General features: G+C 36.3%; 1 protein-coding gene across 1 annotated transcript in view; it reads left to right on the top strand.

The window, feature by feature from the left end:
* Positions 1 to 24363, top strand: part of HOOK3 (hook microtubule tethering protein 3) — a 111939-nt gene extending 87576 nt beyond the window's left edge. The window contains exons 15-21 of the mRNA XM_021713288.1: positions 3642 to 3729; positions 8076 to 8110; positions 12663 to 12745; positions 14604 to 14704; positions 20089 to 20193; positions 20361 to 20432; positions 23544 to 24363. Coding sequence (XP_021568963.1) covers positions 3642 to 3729; positions 8076 to 8110; positions 12663 to 12745; positions 14604 to 14704; positions 20089 to 20193; positions 20361 to 20432; positions 23544 to 23684 — 625 coding nt within the window. The 3' untranslated portion in view covers positions 23685 to 24363. The remainder of the gene's footprint in view (positions 1 to 3641; positions 3730 to 8075; positions 8111 to 12662; positions 12746 to 14603; positions 14705 to 20088; positions 20194 to 20360; positions 20433 to 23543) is intronic.
* Positions 24364 to 25266: the final 903 nt, after the last annotated feature.

The raw sequence follows: 25266 nt of genomic DNA, 5'->3' as shown, positions 1-25266 counted from the left end.
CGCACTGGCCATCTAATTTACTTTTTTAAATAAACTATATTTCCGATCTAAAAAAAAGTGTTAACTAACTAAATCCCTGAAGGGAGGATAGAATAAAGGTAGAAACAATTCATATTCATAGAACACCTGCTGTGTGTTAGGTATTGTGCTAGACACACTTCATATATTTTCCCATTTAATGATCTAAACATTCCTTCACTTGTTCTCATTAAAATACAAAAAATTGCTGGGCACAGTGGCTCATGCCTGTGATCCCAGCACTTTGGGAGGCCAAGATGAGAGGATTGCCTGAGCCCACGGTTTTGAGACCAGCCTAGGCAACTTGGCAAAACCTCATCTCTACAATAAATCAAAAAATTAGCCGGGCATGGTGGCTCATGCCTGTACTTCTAGCTACTTAGAAGGCTGAGGCAAAAGGATCACCTGAGCCCAGCAGGTCGAGGCTGCAGTGGCTGTGAGCATGCCACTGCACTCCAGCTTGGGTGACAGAGTGAGACTCCGACTCAAAAACAAAAAATACATATATATATAATAATATTCTAAACAGCTTCATAAGGTAGGCAATACAATCCTCATTTATTTTGTAGATGAACTTTTTCATATAAATTTACTTGTATTTGCATTACATACTTCATATGAGGAGGGACCCTCCCCCCAAAACATCTGGGATTTATTTATAAAAAATTATGTATTCCTACATGTTTAAACTTCAGTCACCTTCAAAGTACTCTTTATTTGATGCAATACACACCTATCAAGATGCTTTTTCTACTGCTCAGAACAGTTTTTGAACTTGTCAATGTTGATACCTTTTGCTTCTGCCGTTGTTTTGTTTCACCTCTTCCACATAGGCAAAACGTTTCTTTTTGAGGCCTTTTTTCTTTTTTTTTTTTTGAGTTGGAATCTCACTCTGTCACCCAGACTGGAGTGCAGTGGCCGCTCCCGGCCACCGCAGCCTCAACCTGCTGGGCTCCGGCAATCCTTCCGCCTCAGCCTTCCAAGTAGCTGGAATTACAGGCGCGCGCTGCCATACCCGGCTAATTTTTTGATTTATTGTAGAGATGAGGTCTCACCAAGCTGCCCAGGCAGGTCTCAAACCCGCGGGCTCAGGCAGTCCTCTCACCTCAGCCTCCCAAAGTGCTGGGATTACAGGCTGAGCCACTGAGTCCGGCTATTGAGGCCTTTTTTCATCCAGAGATACAAAAAGAAAAGTCTCTTAGGGCGAGATCATGTGAATAGGGAAGGTGAGGGGCATAGAGGTCATGCCATTTGGGGGTAAAAACACTACTTAATATTTAGTGCAGTGTGGGCAGTTACGCTTATAAATCACCCATTGTGAAATAGGCAAATGTGTTAAATGAATATCAAAAAAGAAAATTAACTGAAGCCTAGCACAGCCTCTCACAGCAATGCAAGCTGGTACACTGATGCTGATGGGTTCCTAGAATACTTACCTAGTGGGGGACGCCTGTATTACAAAGGGCCTACCCTCCAAAAAATAATTCTGGGTTTCTTTTTGGTCCTCCCTCATGTTTTAACCATTGTATTACTGTGTTTGCTTATGCATTCTCCACTGAGGGCATTTGAGTTGTTTTTAAAGTCCCTCCAAGGAACCTCTTGGTACAGACTGGATTGTGTTTTATTACGTTTATAATGGCCTCCACCTAATAGGCTTACAGTACTGTTTGATGAAATAATTTCAAAAATGGTTAAGGTGGATAGTTGAAATGGTCTTTAGGTGGTTACATATTTTCATTTTCCTTTCTGAAAAGATTGAACAGAATTACAGTACCACTAATAATGTATTTATGGACCTGTGCCCCCCTACTAATGTGGATTTTCAGATAATTTATTTTCATTACTCAAAAAAACATTCATTTTCTATTCCTCAGTATGAAAAGTTAGATTTGATTAATTTTTTACTATGATTTATTTTAAATTATAAACCTATAATTTCTTGTAACTTGCTGAATGAAAAAAATTTCTTATTGAGTTTTTTGACTGTTTGTATTCTAAACAGTAATTGCCCTGTTTTGTCCTCGATTTAGGGACAGTCTAGCTTCTACTACTACCATTTCACTAAAGTATTTCTTCCTAAAGTAATCTCTTAAATGAGTCACCTCTTCAATGGCCAATCTAGTAGGAACATTCAAAATTTTATCTTCTTTCATCTCTACTGTATTCAATACTGCTACTCAGTTGCCCTTTCTTCAAACTTTTTTTTATTCCAGAATACCCTTTTCTTATGTTTCTTCTAATTCTCTGATTACTCTTCAGGGTGAGGTTCCTCCTTCTACTCCTTGATTGATCTGCTATGGGCCATCTTTATTAGTCATTTCACTTTTTCACATTTCTTCTAGACAATATTATTTATGCTTCTGGCTTCAGTTAACTCCAAATGACTCCCAAATCTGTCCAACTCAGACTTCTCTCTTTGCTTCAGAAATTTTGACAGAAATTTCTAGGCATTTTATTTTTCAACATATAGCAAACCAGATGGTTTATATTCCTTTTTCAACCTGTTCCTCTTGTTTTCCCTTTGTCAATGAATTCCAAAATTCATTCATTCAATTCAAACCTAAGTGCAAGTTTTAATTTCTTGTATTATTTTGCCTTTTCTCAAAATAATTCCTCCTCTATCTCCTTCTATTTCAGGCATATTTAGTAATAATTGAAATAGCTTCCTCTCAGTCTTCACACCTGCTCTGTGACCTTTTTAATAACATCTTCCATTCTAAAACCAATGTGATCTTTCTAGAATACTATCTGGTCATGCTTTCCCCTTCTTGCAATCCTTCAGTATCATCCAAGACCTCGGGAACTAAACTGGTCTGCTGAAGGCTGGTCTTCCTAGAGAGTCAAGTCTTGGAATCAGCATTACTAGAGGTTGTCTGGGTTATTCTAGTTTGAGCCAGATTTGAGACTTGTTGATTTTAGGATAACCCCTAGATACTTTGTATTCCATAAAAGGTTATGCTGGATCTGCTCCTCCCGTTTCTTTTAAGCCATTCTTCCCCTCATAACTTATTCATCAGCCATGCCATTTCTGTACTCACTGTACCCTCTCATTTTTCTGTGCACTTTCGGCATACTGACCTCTGTCTTTTGAATCCCCTTTGCACCCTTAACTACATAAATATTTTATTTGTTGTTCTAATTTCAATTAAAGTTCTCCACAGAGTTTTTGCTTCTTTACCAATTATCATTTCTTTTATATGCCTCTGTGTACTAGTTTGAAGTATTTATCTCATTGTATTTTATTTGTTTACATTTTTACCTCCCCACTAGACTGTAATTCTTTGAGTGCCAGGATTGTTTATTGCTAGTGCTGAGCACTATGCCTGACACACAAGTCTTCATAAACATATATTGAAGTGAATTTCAGGTAAATAGGTGTATGCAAGTACATCAGTTCCAAAATATGTCTTCCCAAACATGCATTAGAAATCATCTAGAAATTTTATGCAATACAAAAAAAAATCAGACGTAAGCTGCTATTTATAACATGATTAATGCTGCTACTATAATATGAAACTTTATTTTACTAATCATACTTTTTTGTTGGACTAATATAAACAACCTAAGGAAAAAAAGGCATAAGTAAATCAGTACTTGGAAAATTAATATACATTTGATTCTAGGCTGGTGAATCAGAGACTTCTGGAAGTACAGTCACAAGTTGAAGAACTGCAAAAATCTTTACAGGATCAAGGTTCCAAAGCAGAAGATGTAAGTTTTAATATGCACCAACAGTGGTCGGTCATTTTCATGGTGTTGCAAAAAGCTGTCACTTTTTTTATTTGATGGTCTCTATCAAAATAATGTAGCATTATATTGGTTATGGAAAATAAACAATGTTTTCCTTTTTGCTAATATTCCTTATAAAAAAGACTGGATAGTATTTTATTGTCTCTTTGATATTCACTGTTCTGGGAATTAGAAGTTCATTTCTGGTTATCAGCTGAAGAATTAATTGAGGTTTTATGTTTTAAATGTGCTCAGTTCAGTATTCAAATATGAAATATAGGGTTTTCCCCATGGTTAAAAAAAAGAAGAAAAGAAAAAAAACTAGTGGAGATTTAGCACATTCAGGTAAAAAATTTTTAATGTAAAATTGACATTAAGAAGAGATATGTAACATTGACATTAAGAAGAGAATGTATCCTGAGCCCGCGGGTTCGAGACCCGCCTGGGCAGCGAGACCTCATCTCTACAATAAATAAAAAAATCAGCCGGGCGTGGTAGCGCACACCTGTATTTCCGGCTACTTGGAAGGCTGAGGCGGAAAGATCGCCGGAGCCCAGCAGGTCAAGGCTGCGGTGGCCGGGAGCGGCCACTGCACTCCAGTCTGGGCAACAGAGTGAGACTCCAACTCAAAAAAAAAAAAAAAAAAAGAAGTGAATGTAATTCCTAGAATCCCATCGTCTCTAAATTTCAGAATCCCTCTTACTCCTTCCCTGCCTCCACACTGCCCTTTTTAATATATTCTCTTAGTACTGTGCATATCTCTATCACAGCTCTGCATGCTCACTCTAGGAAGTGTGTTTAGCAAAGGACTGTGTCTTCCTTTACCTCAATGTGGTCACCTTCTATCACAGGGCTTATGTAGTACATTGTATCCAGTCATTCTCTGGAAAAAGTGTAAATAAATTATATTTTGCAAATCCTTTACATTTATGAGCAGTAATAATAAATAATAACATTTATAAAGCATTCAAAAATAGTATTAAAAGTTTGGAAAAAAACTAAATTTCAGTGACACTCTTTAGTCAGATATTTCATTTTCTTCTATTGCCAGTGTGATTTGCTACATACTCTGGCATTTGAACATAAATCTGTTTGTTTTCATTGATAGAGTCATTTGGGGGGATTAACTTAAAAACTATCAATGTGGCTGATTCCATCCAGCCTTATTAACTTAAAAGGATATAAAAACAAAATGAATCAAAGAAGAGTTGAGTATATTACTTAAACCTTGAGAATATTAGATATATAAAAGTCACTAGTGACCTAATTTTATCAATTTCTCTAATATCACCTAGTTTGTATTGGCAGCATGCCCTTCTTTTTAAGATTGATGATTTTAGTTTATCCCTTAATTAATGTATTGGTAGTCCTTCTTAGGTTGCCAGATTGAGTTCCAATTCTCAAAATTGTCACCAACATTTATACTACCGTATACTGTTATTAAAATCTAAAATGTGTTTTTATCCAAAATGCTAGATTACAAAGAGGTGAAGCAAAACTACCATCAGTGTATTAAATTATTATTAGCCTAATTAATTGTATCTCAGAGATTAACCAAAGCAGGTAATATTTCTTAATTCAATAAAATCACTAGGTCCCTTAAACTGAAGTATATGTAAAATGCATTCTGGTCTTTCCAGCTGACCAGAATGCATTTTATAAGACTTTATGTTGATTTGTTGTGATAGGGAGGGGGAGGGTTTATAGTACATAGGAAGTAAAAATGAGGAAATGTCAGGATCAGCTAAACCTCAGTGTTATAGTGATGGCCATGTGCTTTGTTCTCTTCTTTTAAAACATAGGTAAAAGCATTTATTAATTTAAAAATAATTTGGCATGATCTGAGTAGATATTACTAATCAGATCTAATTAAATATTCTGTGGGCTGTTACTTTAAAAAACATTTCAGAAGTGAGATTCGAGCCTTTTCATGTACTGTTTGCATAAATAAGTCCATTTATTTGACTATCCAGGTACTAATGGGATAACTTTCTCTAAACTAAGCAGAAACTCTCTCTAAGCTCTTTTCTGTATATAGAAAAGATTCAGATAGTTTAGATGGTTTGGAGAAACAAAACAATACAGAATATTTTTTTTCCCCAGCAAATTTTGTTACGATCTTGTCTTTTCTCTTTCACTAACCGACAGTATTGCATCTCAGGAGTGTAACACATATAGCAATCTGCCGAATGGGATTGATCCCTCTGAAGAAGAACAACATAGTTTGTCTGTCTGTTTTCAAAAGCACAACCCTTTCTTATGACCTTAAGTCAGAGTAGGCTTTGCACGTTTTTATTATTTTATGTCTTTTCTTTTCTTTTTTTTTGAGTCAGAGTCACTCTGATGCCCAGGCTGGAGTGCAGTGGCACACTCACAGCCACTGCAGCCTTTATCTGCTGGGTTCAGGTGATCCTTCCATTTCAACCTTCCAAGTAGCTGGATCTACAGGCGTGTACACCATGCCTAGCTAATTTTTCTTGATTTATTGTGGAGACAGGATCTCGCCAAGTTGCCCAGGCTGATCTCAAACCCTTGGGCTCAGGCAGTTCTCTCGCCTCTGCCCCAAAGTACTGGGAATATAGGCATGAGCCACCGCGCCTGGCCTTATGTCATTTGTTTTTAGCATGGAAGCAGAAAAACATTGCTATATCCAGTCATATGGATAATTTGAGCTAGTCCCAGTACATAAAACTTTAGAGAACAAGACAGGAGGAGGAGACCATAGAAGAAATAAAAATAGACATTTCTGAAAAAACAAATGTGTATTTTTTACTTCTGTTTATGAATTACTAAGTCGTTCCTTCTCTTGGCTGCTATGTTTGCTTCATACTAATTTGTCCTCTCTGTCTCTTGGCATGATTTCTGCTCAAGGCTATTGTAAGTATGGCTTTATTTTCATTTTTACATAGTGAGCAGTTTTTGGATGTAGACATTATCTGCCATCATAGTTGATGGTGTTGAAATTCTTAAGTTAGCAATTTCATGCAAAAGGAATGCCAATGCTACTTACCTTTATAATTAAAATACTTAAAGGATATAAAAATCTTAAAAAGTCAAACCGAAGAGAAGTCCTCTCTTGGTTTTTTCCCTCCATCTCACTCCTGTTCCACCCCATTATTATAATTATTTTATTTCTATAAACTATGTTGATGCTAGCTTCCTGTCGCAGTCTAGCCTCCTCCTGCCACATGCTTTGACAGTAAGTCTTCAGTATGGAGAGGCATTGCAGCCTAGAAAGCCTGGAAGTGAAGGCCATGCATAGACCTGGGTTTTAATTCTGGATATATCATTTAAAAGCTACTAAATATTCTCCAGCCTTACCCTCCTCACCTGTAAGATGGAGTTAAGACTACAGTGTTAATAATACATATGACATGATTTGGTGCATTGCCTGTCATATTAACCACCCACTTAATTATTTTGTTATATATTATCAGTTAAAATTTTGCTAGAGTCTAGTCAAAACATAAGTGCAAAATTAAAGTTAAGTTTTTAAAAATTTATTTACATTTTACCCTCTGTACTAAAGAAGGATTAAGCCATAATCAAAAGTTAATCAGGCTATCTTTTTGTATATTTTTGGGGAGCAGTGATAGAGGACATTGTGGTCCACTGATCTGGTTATCATTAACTTACTGAGCAAAGAGGTAAGTTTGATATATTCCAGAACTGGATTAGAATGGACTTGAATAAACAATTATGGTAATCATGATCAAATAAGGCAACTGAAAATCAAAGAACTTAATATGAAGGTTCTTTTTCCCATATTGTTGGTATTGACTGATTAGACAATTTTTTCCTGCCTTTCAAGAGACCTCAATCAAAGCTCATCTCTAACATAGTAAATTCTGTGCATATACCATCCTTCTCATTCCCATATCATTACAAAATTATCTGCAATCTGTGCATATTTATAAATCGCTGATTAAGTCAGAATTTTTATGGAAATTGATCCAAGACTTTATTGTGAAGCAGAGAAACAATATAGCAGATAAAAAGTGTTTTAAAGAAAATCTATTATTATTAGAGTCCTACATGCCTGATGAGTCCAGAAATATTAGACCTACACTCAAGTGTCTTTTACATTCATTTCCTGACTTCAGAGAATTCAGATATCCAGTTTCTGGGTGTTATATACTGACTGCTGTCCCTTATGGACTGCTCTCTCCCTTTATTAAACTGGGGTACATTCAGTATTTTGAACTCTTTGACCAAAGAAATTACTGAGGGCTCACTCAAAATGAATTACTATTGTACTTTTAATTTTAAAAATATACATATTAGTTAAAATGTTAGGTAATAAACTCATTTTTATTTTTCATTTTTAGTCAATTCTCCTTAAAAAGAAGCTTGAAGAGCATCTGTAAGTATAAAAGCTTTCGAGGCTCATTCTTCTGTTGTGGAACATGAGAGCTTTGTGTCAGGTGGTTACAGTATCTAGGCCATGGCACAAGTGGCCCTGGAAGAAATAGAAAATCATAACGCATATTAATGTTGTCTGAAGGGTCATCTCCACCCAAGATCCTTAAGGCAAAAGTATGACTGCTTTAGAATTGTTTTCCTTAAGGCAAAAGAATGACTGCTTTAGAGGGTTTTATATGTTTGTGATAATATTTCTAATCATCATTAGGAGTTTGAGACACTCCAGATCATAGGTTAGAAACCTTTTTCTATAAAGGATCAACTAGTAATTACTCTGCTGATACAACCACTCAGCTCTGCAATTAGAGCTTGAAAGCAGCTGTAGACATTACATAAACTAATGGCTATAACTGTGTTCCAGTAAGATTCCACAGACACAAACAGGTAGCAGGCTAGATTTAGCCCACGGGTTGTAGTTTGCTAGCTCTAAAGTATGACCAACCTAGTCTTCCCCTTTTTTTGACTCTGTCACCCAGGCTGGAGTGCAGTGGCACGCTCATGGTCATTGCAGCCTTGACTTGCTAGGCTCAGGTGATCCTTCCACCTTAGCCTTCCAAGTTAGCTGGAACCACAGGCCCACGCACCACCCCACCTGGCTATTTTTTTTTTTAATTTTATTGTAGAGATGTGGTTTTACTAAGTTGCCTAGGCTGGTCTTGAATCCCTGGGCTCAGGCAATCCTCTTGCCTTAGCCTCCCAAAGTGCTAGGATTACCGGCATGAGCCACCACGGGCATTTAAGTAAATTTAAGTAAATTTTTTAAAGCACAAAGCTTGTTAGTAGCAGATTTTTAAATATTTCCTTGAGTTGCAAATGTATCTGAACATGACTTTTTAATCTAAAAGATGGAATAAATTTTAAAATACTAGTAATTTTTTTTCTCATAAAGAAGAATCTTTATCCATCTTTATTTTTACCTGAGATTTACAATGTTAGAAATGCTTCATAATTTTTCTTGCACCCAGCAACAACCTTGATCCTTTCTATCACTTTCTTTTTTTTTTAAGTCGGAGTCTCACTCTGTCACCCAGACTGGAGTACAGTGGCCGCTCCCAGCCACCACAGCCTCGACCTGCTGGGCTCCAGTGATCCTCCCGCCTCAGCCTTCCAAGTAGCTGGAACTACAGGCGGGCACTACCACACCTGACTAATTTTTTGATTTATTGTAGAGATGAGGTCTCGCCAAGTTGCCCAGGCAGGTCTCGAACCCACGGGCTCAGGCAATCCACTTAGCTCAGCCTCTCAAAGCGTGGGATTACAGGCTGAGTCACCGAGCCTGGCTCTTTCTATCACTTTCTAACAAAACTCCTTGCGTTACCTGTTGAGATGTTATGGTGTTACACTATGCTAAAACTAGACATTTTCAGTACCACAGAGATAATTTTTATTTGCTCTGCTAGGATTAGAAAGAAGTTTTTGTTCTCTGGCAGTTTGCCTCATGCTATCCAGTTTTGGGGGTTTTTGTTTGTTTTTAATTTGGGAGGCATGAGATAATCTTAGCAACTGAGATTTGCCGACAGGTCTAAAAATGGTCAAATTTTTAATGTACTAGAACAACAGAAAGTTACTTCTGGCCTTAATGAGATTACCTACAATGAGAATTCAGTACTGAATTCTATCCTTATTTTTTTTTAATGTCCCATTCCTTTATAACAAAAAATAGAATACCTATTATTTCACAAAACTACTGTCTGTTCATTGTTCTGTGTTCAATCATTTACATGGTAAAAATCTTCATTATAAAGGATTTATTAGTGAAGATGGAGCCTGTACTAGCTGCCATAAAAAAAATCACCACACACCAAGTGGCTTATGACAACAGAAATGTATTCTCTCATAGTTCTGGAGCCTAGAAGTCTGAAATCAAGGTGTCAGCAAGTTGACTCCTTCCAAAGTTTCTGAGAATTTTCTCTGTGCTCCTCTCCTAGCCTCTTGTGGCTGCCAGCAATCTTTCATGCTCCTTAGGTTGTAGACATCTCACTCCAATCTCTTTCTCCATGTTCACATGGCCTTCTTTTCTCTGTATGTCTGTGTCTTCACGTGACCTTTTTATAAGGACACAGGTCATTGGATTTAGGGACCACCCTGATCTAGTACGTCCTTACCTTAACTAATTATATCCATAAAGACTCAGTTTCCAAATACTGTCACATTCACAAATCCTAGGCATTGGAACTTTGATTTTTCTTTTTGGAAGACACAATGCAAGCCATCACAGGGCCCATAGATATCTCAAAATACAGCCAGTCTCATTCAAATGTAAAGCACACCAAACTGGTAAACATTTTAACAATCAGATATACTATAACTATCGATTAGTATTGCTAAAGATGTTAGGCAGTGATAATTCTCATCCATTGCTGGTAGGAGTATACATCAGTCTTCTTAGCTTGAACATGCACACATTCTGTAATCTCTCAGTTCTACCATATATACTGTAGATTTCTAGAGATGTTGCTTTCCACTTGTGGAATTAGTAGAAGGAAATATGGAGGAACATTGTTTGTAATCACAGAAAAGTAAAGTAGAAACAATACAAATGTCCACCAGTTGAAAAATGATAGAATGAGGTACATTCAAATGCATCTCAAGAACATAATGCTTAATAAAAGATACAGGTCAGAATAATACATGTGTAAAGTAAAAATTGGGCAAAATTAAGCACTATATTGTTTAGGAATGACACAAGGGTCATAAAACAATCATGAAAATTATTAGAATGATTAAAATTCTGGATTTTGGTTGCCTCTGGGAAGGGTTTAGAGATATGTGTGACTTCTAAGGTTTGGAATGATTTCTATTTATTGTGAAAAGATTTATTAAGTATTATACATAGAAATGATCAGAAATAGTCATAATAAAGTGCTCCTTCTTTTTAGTGTTTTTCTTTATCTGCTTTGCAGCCTTTTTTCCTAACCATGCTGTGTAGTGTCATATTAAATACAAGGGGAGAACAAAAAAACCCTGGAATTTATTTACTAAAAAATTGTATATTTATTCTTACATGTTCAAACTTCAGTCACCTTCAAAGTACTCTCTGTTTTATGCAGTACACCTATCAAGATGCTTTTTCCACTGCTCAAAATGGTTTTTGAGCCTGTCAATTTTTATACCTTTTAGTGCTTCTCCATTTTTTGTTTTGTCTCTTTCACATCAGTAAAATATGTCCCTTTGAGGACTTTTTTCATCTGGGGAAACAAAAAAAAGGGTGAGATCAGGTGAGTAGAGAGGAATGGGCACAAGGATCATGCTGTTTTTGGTCAAAAATTGCTGAACATTCAGCATAGTGTGGGCAGGTACACTCATAAATCACCCATCATAAATAGGCAAACATGATGAAAGAATTTAAAAAAGAAAATTCAACTGAAGCTCAACACATCCTCACAACAATGCTAGCTGCTACACTGATGCTGATATGTTCCTAGAACACTTACTTACCTAGCCTGTACAACAAGGGTCCCACCTTCCAAAAGATAATTCCAGTTTTTTTGGGTTGTGCCCTCATACTATAAAGGCAGAATTATTTATATTATGCAAATACCAGGGAAAAAAGGAATGATGGAAAAAAGGCAATTAACAGTTGCCTTCTATTAATTCTTTTACTTTTATATTGGAATATGACTTATAGTAAAGTTCACATATCCTGAGTTCCTAAGTTTACAGCTTGGTGAATGTTTGCCTACATACTTATGTAACCGAGATCAACGTATAGAATATTGTCAGTAATCCAATGGGATTCTTCAGTCTCCCTTCCACTTGATTGAGTGCATCTCCAAACTAGCTGCAGTGCTGATCTGTTTCACCCTCCATTTGTTTTCACACTTCTGAATGTATATAAATGAAACCATATGTTATTACCATTTGACTTCCCTTGCTTAACATTATTCTGTGAGATATAATCATGTAGTTGCATGTTTTATTAATTTTCTCTTTTATTGATGTATAGTATTTCTGCTAATTCTTATTTTTTAGCACTTCGTTTTTTTGCAACAAGATTTTGCATTGTAAAATCTCTGCATAGTTGGTGGTTGTTTGTTTTTGTTTGCTTTGGGGTGTTTGTTTTGTTTTTACAGAGACAGGGTCTCACTATCTTGCCCAGGCTGGTCTTGAACTCTTGGGTTCAAGCAGCGTTCCCATCTCAGTCTCCCAAAGTGCAGGCATTACAGGCATGACCCATCGCGCCTGGCCTCTACAAGGTTTTAAATTTAAATTTTTACAATATCCTTATTCCCAAGCAGGAAAAAATCTGTCTCCTCTCTTAATGCATGTTTATGTAAAAGAAATGACTGTTGTTTCTAACAAAAAGAGAAAATTTGTCTTCTTATTTTTAAAGCAGATTAAGTTCATGTTATCTTAGTCTTTTCATCTTTGTTTTCTAGCACTTGTGTGGAATGCCAGCATAATCCAAGTATAAAGAACTTATAAATTTTAATTTGAAGTGGGAAAAAAATACAGAAACAGCAGATGACACAGTGTACTGTATTTTTTTATAGAGAGAAACTACATGAAGCCAATAATGAACTCCAGAAGAAGAGAGCCATTATTGAAGATCTTGAGCCAAGATTTAACAACAGCTGTGAGTAATTAGTATAGTTATAAAATGGGCTGGCCATACATAGTTGATAATGAGTTTATATAAAATTTTTCTTTAAGGAATGGGCCAGGCCCTATTACATATTCTAGCAATTAAAGAATTTGCTTTATGTATAGATAACATATATAATCATCTTTATAATATCTTAAATTTGTAATTATAGTTATGAATTTTTCCTTAACTATGGATTCTAATATTATATGAGGTTGGATATGTTTGTATTGTAGTTGTATGTAAGGTAGCCAGACTTCTACTTCCATTGATATTTACACATGTGGGTAGCTTGACTTTGTTAATTCTTTTGTAGATTTTTCCCTTTTTCTATTGTGGTAAAATATACATAATTAAACAGCCATTTTAAGTGTACAATTCAATGACATCAAAGACATTCACATTATTGTAAACTGTCACCATTTCCTATCTGCAAAACTTTTCTGTCATCCCAAACTGAAACTCTACTCATTAAATAGTAGCTCTCTGATTCTGCCTCTTCCCAGCCCGCGGTACCACTATTTTATTTCCTGTCTCTGTAAATTTTGCTATTCTAGATAATTCATATAAGTGGAAGCATAAAATATGTTTCCTTTTGATTTGGCTTGCTTCACATACCGTGTCTCCATGTTGTAACATGTACCAGAATTAAGGCTGAATAATATTACATTGTATATATAGATGCCACATTTTGTATATCCATTCATCCATCAATGGATACTTCTTAACCCTTTGCACTGGGCGACATCTAGCAGATCACCTCCCAGCAACTTGACTGTACTTTTTAATGAAATACTGAAAAACAAATTCATATGAAATAGTATAGCATTAGAACTAATGTAATGATATTTGGCCTATAATGGAATTTTGGACATTGAGAAGCTTATTTATGACCCAAAAAATCAAAATTTTATATCATATTTTTCTAATATGTGGTATAGTATGTGAAACAGTTGTGAACATGCTTTATAGGTTCATTGATACATGTTGTAAGGTAGTAATTTGTTTGATGTGTCCCAACTGGTGTTTTTCTGTTTGAGCAGACAATGCAGTCTCATTTTCTTCCTCCCACATTAATAATATGTAATGTATTGTCCAATCTGTTGTTCAAAAATGTGAAAGAGGCTGGGCACAGAGGCTCATACCTGTAATCACAGCACTTTGGGAGGTGGAGGCAAGATGATTGCCTGATCACAAGTGTTTGAGACTGGCGTGGGCAACTTGGCAAGACCTCGTCTCTACAATAAATCAAAAAATTTGCCTGATGGTTGCGCATACCTGTAGTTCCAGCTACTTGGAAGACTGAGGCAGAAGAATCGCCTGAGTCCAGCAGGTCAAGGCTATAGTAACCATGAGCGTGCCACTACACTCCAGTATAGGAGGCAGAGATGTGACTCAAAAAAAGGGGGGGTGGGGGGAGGATGTACTCATGATTCCTGAAAACCACTTCTAAACTGATAGATCATTACTCAGTGTATAGTCCATCTGTTTATTTTCTTTTTTATATATATGTGCAATTTAAAGGGAAACTTTAAGGAAATATACATTTTTGAAAATGTGTACTTGTGTAAGTTTGTCCTGTATAATCACCAGCAATCTCTTTATGTCTCAGAGAGGGTACATCCAGGTGCAAAGGGTTAATTTATGTGTTTTCATACTGGAACTTTTGTTTATTTATAAGAAAAGCTTTTTGTAAAAAAAAAAAAAAAAATTATGAATTAGCTTTTTAAAATTATGTACAGAAATAGACCGAACAATCTCTCAAAGCTGTTAACTATTTATTGTAAGTCAACTGAAATATTTTTGAAGTTTCTACAATCTAAATTTTTTTACTATGTATCATCTGCAGCCTTAAAAATTGAAGAATTACAAGAAGCTTTACGAAAGAAAGAAGAGGAAATGAAACAAATGGAAGAACGATATAAAAAATACTTAGAGAAAGCCAAAAGTGTAGGTATAGATTTCTGGATGTTCTCATTGTACTTTTTGATCATGTTTCACTGAAGTCTCAAAATATAGTACATGTCTAGTACCGTGACTTCTCATGTAGAGAACTAGTAACAGAAAAACGTGATAAATCTTTCAACAAACGAAAAGACTGGGGCCAGGCGCAGTGGCTCATGTCTATAATCCCAGCTCTTTGGGAGGCCAAGGTGGGAGGCTTGCTTGAGGCCAGGAGCTTGAGACCAGCCTGGTCAACATAGTGAGACCTGATCTCTACACAAAAAATTTTTTTTTTTAATTGAAGTCTCACTCTGTTGCCCAAGCTGGAGTGCAGTGGCATGCTCATGGCCACCCTAGTGTCGCCTGCTGGGCTCAGGTTATCCTTCTGCCTCAACCTTCCAAGTAGCCAGAACTACAGATGCACACTACCATGCCTGGCTAATTTTTTTATTTACTGTAGAGATGAGGTCTTGCTAAGGTCTTATCAAGGCTGTTCTCAAACCCATGGGCTCAGGCAATCCCCTCACCTTGGCCTCCCAAAATGCTGGGATTACAGGCTTGAGTCACCATGCCCAGCCTACACAAAATTTTTTAAAAACTAGCCAGATGTGGTGACATGTGCCTGTCATCCCAGCTACTCAGGAGACAGAGGTGGAAGGATAGTCTGAGCCCAGGAAGTCGAGGCTGCAGTGAGCTATGATCATGTCACTGTACTCCAGTCTGGGTGACAGAACAAGACACTGTTTCTAAAACAAACAAACAAAAACAAAAGAAAAAAACAAGAGCCTGAGCAAGAAGCAATTATCAAAATAGGTCACCCCAGCTGCTAAAAGGAAATTATACCTTGTGTAGAAAATGAGTAGCAGTCACCACCAGTCATAAAAATTAACAACATTAATTGATGGTAGGACAGCCAACATCCTGTCTCCTGCAGTGCTCCTGTAAATAACAGCTAACCTGAGCCTAAGTACTCTTCTAGACCTGATGTCTAGGTCACAAGAAAAATGACATTTATTGGGACAAGTTAAATAACACCTTCAGGAGACCATCAAGTAAATCCAGAATTCGGGTTAAAAGTCAATGTCATAAAAAATAAAAACAGGCAGAGGAGTATGGGAAAGCATGGGAAGCTATTCTGATTTAAAAGAGCTGTACCTGTTCAGAAACTACTGTGGGGCACAATGTTCACTATCTGGAATGGGCCACTTGAGACCTTGTCCCCACCACTACACAATATGTCCATGTGACGAATATGCATGTGTACCTCTGAGTCTAAAACTACAAAAAAGAAAACAAAACCCACCTAGTTGCCAATTTAGGATTGGAGTAGAGGACTATAAAAGACATTTTGGGGATACCTGTGGAAATTGGATTTTTATTAAATAGTGATGATTTTATAGAATTGTTCATTTTATTACAGCTAATAATTGTATTATGATTATGTAGTATAATATCTTTAATCTAAGGAGGTTCACATTGAAGTATTTAAGGCTTATGTGTTATGAGGTCTGAAAATTACTTTAAAATGGTCCCTGAAACAAGCTTCTATGTGTGTGTGTGTGTGCGTGCGCGTGCATGTGTGTGTAGCAAATGGTGAGTCTAGGTTAAAGTTAAATGGGTTTTTATTCTGCCCTTTCAAGTTTTCCATGGGCTTGAACATTTTGATGGTAAAAGTATTGGAGGGAAAAGTAAAAAGACCTTTCCCAGAAGTCCAACCAGAATTGCATCCAGTGCCAGTGCCCAAACCACACTGCCAGCAGAAGAGGAGGTGGGATCACCATGATAGGCTTAAACCAGTCAGGACCTATTCCCTGGAGTATGTACCTGTACAGAGATAGAGGGCTAGCCAAAGCAAATCAGAGGAAAGGAAAAAGGTAGACAGCTGTCAGTAGTGTCTGCTGTGTAGTCATATATCAGTTAACATTATCTGGTATTTCTAGTGTAAGCTTATAGCTTTTAGGCTACAAACTTGTATAACATGTGCCTATACTAAATTGTGTAGGAAAATAGTAACATAATGGTAATTATTTGTGTGATAGGAATTTTTCATCTTCATTATAATTTTATGGGACCACCATCATATATGTGGTTCATTCTTGGTCCAAATGTTACATGGCCCCTGACTGCATTTATTCATTTTAACTTTAAGCCAGAATTACTTTTTATAATTGATTATTTTATATAATTAAAAAGTTAAAAATATGTGCAACTATTATGTATTCATTAAAAATTTTTTAAGTTAAAGCAATTAATATTGTTTCATATGTTCAATTTATAGCACCCTTGTAAAATAGCCTTTAATTCTCATAGGTTTATCATTTGATTTTTTTTCTTTAGAGTCAGAGTTTTACTCTGTCACCCAGGCTGGAGTGCAGTGGCATAATCACAGCTCATTGCAGCCTTGACCTCCTGGGCTCAGGCAATCCTTCCACCTTAGCCTCCTAATTAGCTAGGGCTATAAGTGTACAAGACACCTAGCTTTTTTTTTTTTTTTTTTTTTGAGTTGGAGTCTCACTCTGTTGCCCAGGCTGGAGTGCAGTAGCACGCTCATGGCCACTGCAGCCTCAACCTGCTAGGCTCAGGCGATCCTTCCACCTCAGCCTTCCAGGTAGCTGTAACTACAGGCATGTGCCACCATGCCCAACTAATTGTTTTGATTTATTATAGAGATGAGGTCTCACCAAGTTGCCCAGCCTGGTCTCGAACCCGTGGACTCAGGCAACCGTCTCACCTCAGCCTCCCAAAGTGCTGGAATTATAGGGGTGAGCCTTCACACCCAGCCCACACTTAGCTATTTTTTTTAAAAATTATTGTAGAAATGGAGTACAGTATAGAATACAGTTGTCTTTTGCACATTGATTTTGTACCCCGAGACTTTACCAAAGTAGCTTATCATCAGTGCAAGGAGACCTTTAACAGACTCCTTAGAATTTTTAAGGTATAGAATCATATAGTCTGAAAAGAGGGATAACTTGGCCTCCCAAAGTGCTAGAATTAAGATGTGAGCCACTGTACCTGACCTGATTTTTTTCCCAATAAATGTAATTCATCCATAAACATAATTCAACGCATTAACAGATGTAAAACCAAGAATTACATGATTATATCTTTAGACACAGAAAAAGTAGTTGACAAAATCCAGCATCCCTTCTTTATAAAAACTCTTGAGCACCTAAGCATAGAGGAAACATTTCTCAAAACACTAAGAGCCATCTATGATAAACCCACAGCCAACATTTTCAATGGGCAGAAGCTGGAAGCATTCTCCCTGAGAAAGGGAAGAAAATGAGAATGACCACTCACACCCCACATGTTCACCATAGTTCTGGAAGTCCTAGCCAGAACAATCAGGCAAGAGAAGGAAATCAGGGGTATCCAAACAGGAAAAGAGGAAGTTAAGCTATCCCTCTTTTCAGACTATATGATTCTATACTTTGAAAATCCTAAGGAGTCTGTCAAAGGTCTCCTGGCACTGATGATAAGCTACTTTGGTAAAGTCTCAGGGTACAAAATCAATGTGCAAAAGACAATTGCATTCTATACACCAGCAACAGGCAGAGAACCAAATAAAAAGCACAATCCCATTCACAATAGCCACAAAAAAATGAAATACCTTGGCATCCACCTAACCAGAGATGTAAAAGACCTTTACATCGAGATCTACAAAACACTGCTCAAAGAAATCAAGGATGACACAAACAAATGAAAAACCATTCCATGCTCATGGATCAGAAGAATCAATATTGTCAAAGATGTTCATTCTACTCAAGGCAATCTACAGATTTAATGCAATACCTGTCAGATTACCAACATTGTTTTGTCTCAGACCTGGCAGTAATACAGAAATTCATATGGAAACAAAGCAAGATAGCTAAAACAATCCTCAGCAAAAGGAACACAGTGGAAAGTATTACACTTTCTGACTTTAAACTTTATTATAAGGCTATGGTAACTAAAACAACCTGTTATTTGTACAGGAATAGGCACATAGACCAATGGAACAAGAAAGATTCCAAAAGCGAAATCATGTTGTCTCAACCAACTCATCTTTGACAAAGCCACCAATAACAATCACTGGAGAAAGGAGACCATATTTGGCAAGTGGTGCTGGGAAAACTGACTGACCACATGCAGAAGAATGAAATTGGACCTCTACCTGTCACCATATATAGAAATCAACTCAAAATGGATCAAAGACCTAAACATAAAACCTCAAACTATAAGAATCCTAGAGGAAAATGTAGGAAACACCCTTGTTCTCATCAGAGTAGTCAATGGATTTTTGACAAAGTCCCCAAAAACAAATGCTATAAAAGCTAAGATAGACAAGTGGGACCTCATCACATTGAAAAGCTTTTGTACGGCAAGAGAACCATCAAGAGAGTAAAGAGACACCCCACAGAATGGGAAAAAAATATTTGTAAATTATATATCTGATAGACGCCTAATATCCAGGATCTACAAAGAATTCACACAAAGTGAAAGGGAAAAACAACCCCATTAAAAAGTGGGCTAAGGACATAAACAGACACTTCTCAAAAGACAAAATACAAGCAACCAGCAGGCACAAAAAAATGCTCAGCCTCACCAGTCATCAGAGAAATGTAAATCAAAGCTACAGGGAGATACCACCTAACCCTGGTAAGAATGGTTATCATTAATAAGTTAAAAACAACAGATGCTGGCACTGGTGTGGAGAAAGGGGAATGCTTTACACTGTTGGAGGAAGTGCAAACTAATTCAGCCTCTATGGAAAGCAGTGTGGTGATTCCTAAAAGAAGTAAAAATTTACCTTCCACACAGTCCTTCCCCTGGGAATATACTCAGAGGAACATAAATCACTCTACCAAAAAGACACCTACACATATGTTTATTGCAGCACTGTTCACAATAGCAAAAATGTGAAAACAACCCTACTGCCCACTGAAAGTGGACTGAATAAAGAAAATATGGTGTATATATATACGATGGAGTAGTACACAGCCATAAAGAAGAGCAAATTATAGACTTCACAGCAAGTTGGATGCAGCTGGAGACTATCATACTAAGTGATCTATCACAGAAACAAAGAAATGAATACTGCACATTCTCACACATAAGTGGACCCTGAACATTAATCCATTAGCACAAGGGAGGGATAGATGGATACTGCTAGGGGAGGAAGGAAAGGAAAAGCTGGGGAGCATGTGACAACACAAAGAGTGCCTGGTCCACTACCAGGGACTGCCCGGAAGCCCAGACTTCACCTGCATGCATCCTATTGATGTAGTTAATACTCACTTGTACCCCACGTTTCTGTAATAATATTGTAAAAAAAAAATAATAATTGCCTTCTTAGATGTTACATTTAAATGAGAATTTTAAAATTTTTCTTCTATTACTTTTTGCAGGTTATCCGTACTTTAGATCCTAAACAGAATCAAGGAGCAGCACCAGAAATACAAGCTCTTAAAAATCAACTCCAGGAACGGGACCGACTGTTCCACTCATTAGAGGTAGTTTACTATATATTATGCAATAAAATATTTGCTTTTTGATTCTCTGTTTTCTGGATGTCTTGTTATACAATTGTGTCCATAGATTTAGATAGTCAATTGTAAGTTTTTAAATTTTATTTCATTATTTTATATATTTCCATACTTACATGTGCTTGTTTTTTTAGAAAGAATATGAGAAAACAAAGAGTCAAAGAGAGATGGAGGAGAAATATATTGTTAGTGCCTGGTACAATATGGTAAGAAAACAGCACTTGAGGATATACTGTAAAATTTTATGAATGTGTAATACTTATTATATCCCTTTTACTATAGAAGTAATTCTACAAAATGAATCTAAAAGTAATTGCTTTCCTAACACACACACTAACAAAACCTTAATGCTGATCTTGAACTGAAAAGCAGACATGAGAACCACCATAAATTGGGTTAGAGCATTTTGAAAACCTTTCTAGAGACCAGAAAGATAAGTCTCTTTAATTTTTGACCCTCAGAGCCATTTATTGTGAAGGAAAAGAGACATGATATCTAAACACACATACAGTAGCTTTTGTTTCATGAGACTACTATTTCAGTGCAGGATGGTACTTAGATTGAGGATGGTTTATCTCACAGGGTTTGGGAAAATGTTCACAGTGTCACACACTGAACCACTGGAGGTTTTGAAATTGAATATTCCAACACCAAAAAACTAATGCTTATCAACTTTCTGGTCTGGATATGAATAACTGTGGATTTTAAAGAATGCTATATTTTTTTCAATATTTTTTTCCCAGACTCTCTTTTTCCTTTTTTTTTCTTCCCAGTAAAACCATTTCTTCTGCCTTTTCAAAACGTTAGTTGTCTGAGACAGGAAATTGGACCACATTCCTTTTAACATCCCCCTCTGGCCCTATAGCTCTGTTATTAGCCCAGTACAATTGCTTTTATTTTGCGGTTATAATTGATACTGCCTTTTCAAAATTGGTGTCTGGCTGGGTCCAGTGGCTCAACCTGTAATCCCAGCACTTTGGGAGGCTAAGGCAAGAGGATTGCCTGAGCCCAGGGGTTCAAGACCAGCCTGGGCAACGTGGTGAGACCTTGTCTCTACAATAAATAAAAAAATAGGCTTGGCATGGTGGTATGCATCTGTAGCTCTAGCTACTTGGAAGGTTGAGGCGGAAGGATCAACTGAGACAAGCAGGTTGAGGCTGTGGTGGCCATGAGCATGCCACTGCACTCCAGCCTGGGCAACAAGAGTGAGACTAGAACTCACAAAAGGAAAAAAGAAAAATTAGCCAGGCATGATGGCTCATGCCTGTAGTTCCAACTACTTGGAAGGCTGAGGCAGAAGGATTGCCTGAGCCCAGCAGGTCAAGGCTACAGTCACCTTGAGCATGCCACTGTACTCCAGCCTGGGCGACAGAGTGAGACTCCAACTCAAAAAAAAAAAAAATTAGTGTCCTTGGCTTCCTAATATGATTCGATCCTTGTCAACAATTCATAAATTTCATGATGTTATTTTCACATCTATATTAACCTTGGTCAAAACTATACATTTAACATACTATTATAGTTTTGTTTTTTTTTTTAAAGAGGAAGTCATAGTGGATTTAGAATACTGTTATTGTTAACAAATAAATATTTCTTGGAAATTAAAATTATAAAGTAGAAAAATTAAAACTGTATGTTTAAGGAATTTCTCTGGGAATTAGTCCTGATTTTCAATGCTTCTGTCTCTTCTTTTTCCTCCTTAAGCCTTAGTGTTAGTGATTTTGAAGCTCTGCACTTCAAACCTTATGAGTAATTTCATACTTTTTCCCTGTGATTGCATACTCTTGACTGATTTTTATGACTTCACATATTGTGTTTCTTATAGAACCAGATATATTTATTCTGTGACATGGTACTAAATAATCCTAATTGTCAATTCTTCCAAAAGTGATGGAATAACTCCAAATAGAGCCACACAGTTATGTTCAGATAATAAAACTTTCATGTTTACATTCAGAAAGTTCTGCATCTCAGAAACTTAATCAAAGTGAAGGTGATGAGTGCTGGGAAAAGGTATTAGATAGTTCAGAGAATGGCCTTGTGATGGGCTGAAGTCTTAAAAGTGTGTGGAGAATTTGAATAAATTGCTTGAAATGTGGGAAAGTGGAAAAATTAGGAATATTTAAATAAAATATAATTTTAATATATGTAGCCAAATTAATAAATTAAAGATTACCAATAAATATGTCAATTTTATTTAAATTCTTAAATACTTTGATTTCAAGTTGAGCTAAGAATACACATTCTAGATTTTCTTATTTGGAAAATGTTGTATATTTTACTATATATGATAGACTGAAATTGTACTAAAAATGCAAAACTGTGAACTGTGTTTTCCATAGAAACTACCTAGAGATAGGAAGATTTATCGTCTAGTCTCCTGTCTTCTGTGCGTTGTCATCTTATTCCATGAAAGCTGTATTTCTTTTCATATAGCATGGCATGTCTACCTGGCTCTCCTTTTGCCTCCCAATTGCTTCATCCTTCCTTGTTGCAGCTTCCACTTTGCCCAGCAATTACCTGCATTTAGTCATTGGGGAGATTAAACAGCAGCTTGCTTAATGTTTTTCTGGCTAGGGTTCTTCACCTGTTTGCTAGATGCTTACCAAAAAACTGCTTTTTTTCCTGATCTACTCAGACTTCCGTCTTTGGTAAAGTCAGGTTGTTACTGCCATTGTTGTCACTCCTCCATGAGGTCAGGGCATGTTCTAGAGATTTCCTCCCTCCTGTTCAGATGCTCTGGGCCCAGCTTGGTGCCTCTTCTCCCTCCTAAGTGAATAGGCGACCCTTCTCCTGTCTTCAAGAAAGACCCTCTCTTGTGGGCTATAAGGAATTTGTCTTTGTTTGAGAGTACAAGTCTTCCTTGAAGTGAAGAAAAACAGCATGGTGGTATGTATAATACCTTGTGTGGCTTTCCACCATAAGAAACAACACAAGCATTTGTGATTTCCACAACCCAAATGAATCATCCACTGCCAATCAATTGCGCTTTTTTTCTTGAAAAATCACCTTATACAATTAATTTGAAAGGGAAGTATGATTGAGTATGGGCAATGTATTCAAAAACTGTATCTCTATTATCCACTGTTTTGGTTATTGTGAAATCAGCCAATTAAGCCTGAATTTTTCCAAAAGAAGATTTGGACCTAATTGTTGGAATTAAACAGACTCTGTAAGACTTTAATATTGAATGAGTAGAATTAATATTTCTAATCGTGCTATGTGATACAATGTAACAAATTTTGCATGACAAAATTTTCTTTTGTGAGAATGTGTTCCACTATTTTTTCATTGATTCCTTTTTTTTAATCTTACAGGGAATGACTCTGCATAAAAAGGCAGCTGAAGATAGACTGGCTAGCACAGGTTCAGGGCAGTCATTTCTGGCTAGGCAAAGGCAAGCAACCAGCACACGAAGATCTTACCCAGGCCACGTTCAATCAGCCACAGCAAGGTAGAGACATCTTGCCATTAGAAATTAAAAACCACCTGCATTCACAGCATACTTCTGTTACATATAACAACATTTCAGGAAGTTCAGCCAGCTTACTTTTTGTTTCTCTTCTATGTTTCTCTTCTATGTTTCTCGTTTTGAGGGTCTTTTCTCTCTTCTGTATCTTTGTTTTAGTCTCTTTATTCCTTATTTTGTAGTCCTTTCAGTTCCTTTTAATGTGCCAAAAATTTGTACATGTTCAATTAAAAATGTTGTATAATAGTGTAGTACTTTTCTTTGTATAAAAATGTCCTCTTCCTCAAAATGTAAGCTTTGTAATGAATTAGATTTTCTGCCAATAATTGATATACTATTTATATTCTTTATTGTGCCTCTGTGTTATCATGCTTTATAAGAATGTCTTTGTTTAAAGGGAATTAATCTTTTTATGATGTATTAATCTGTGTTTTCCATTGTTTTCCAGATACACTCCAAATAACTTGCATATTTACTATACAAAATGGTTGACAAGTGTTCTTTTTGCAAAGACATAAATACATTGGCATAGGTGCTAATCACATCTTTTTAAGGCACCTGGTAGAATTATTTGGGAAAAAATGAATTTTCACATTGTTTTATAGGAAATTAAATTTATCAGAAGATTTGGAGACTGTTTTTAAAGCATAATTACATGAAGTTTTATTTTCTGCTATCTTATTTGCTGGCAGAAGTGAGTGCATTGGTGAGCTTATTTTGGGGTAAATAACAAGAAAAAATTGGGCGGTGCATTACTTTTTATGGTATTTTTGGAATATCTTAGTAACAGCACTGGTTTCATGCAACGTGGTTGACATTTATACTTTCAGTTCCTCTCCACATCTAAAAGATTTATCTTTCATATATTTACAAGTGTAGGTAGCCTTACCTGTGGGCTGTTTGTTGACTTATGCCTCATTTGTTTTCCATTTCTCAGTAATTTCTACTATATGACATCTTAATATCATTAAGATTAATAAGTAACTTCTTGTATGTGATATTATGACAGGTTCCTTTACATTTTTTCTTACATCTGCTAGTCCAGGAATTTGTTACTAAGTAGATTTTCTTGGGTATTAGGTTGCCTCAAAGTGCTTACATTTGTTAACAGATTGTAAACTACATTTACTTACATTGATAAAGCACTTTGTATATATGAGGTGCTATTTAAATGCAAAATGTCATTCATTTGAAAATGAAATGCCTCCTGTCTAACTTTCCATATTGACTTGTTTAAGTATTTGGTCCCAAATTATATTTACATTTTCCTTCAGCCTTTTTCTTGCACCATATCCCATTCTTTTAAAAAACAAAACATTTTTGAAATTAGATCAGATTTTTGGTTTGTTTTCAGATAGATAGGTCACTGAATTGGAGAATGTTATTTCATATACTTGCTATTTGGAAGTTCAGGTTTTATTTAGTTCTGTGTATTCAATACAAATTAGTAACTTTAATTCAAGCTAAATGTAATTAAGAATTTTCAGAAACTATATTCAAGTGTTTGATTTTAAATCCTTCCTTTTTTATAAGAAAGTTAACCTAAAAATTAGTAGTGTTTTTATTTGTCC

The sequence above is a fragment of the Carlito syrichta genome, unplaced genomic scaffold, assembly GCF_000164805.1.
Source record: "Carlito syrichta isolate Samal-C Ts95f unplaced genomic scaffold, Tarsius_syrichta-2.0.1 Scaffold304409, whole genome shotgun sequence".
Taxonomy (NCBI): Eukaryota; Metazoa; Chordata; class Mammalia; order Primates; family Tarsiidae; genus Carlito; species Carlito syrichta.
This window is presented reverse-complemented; position numbering and strand designations above follow the sequence as displayed.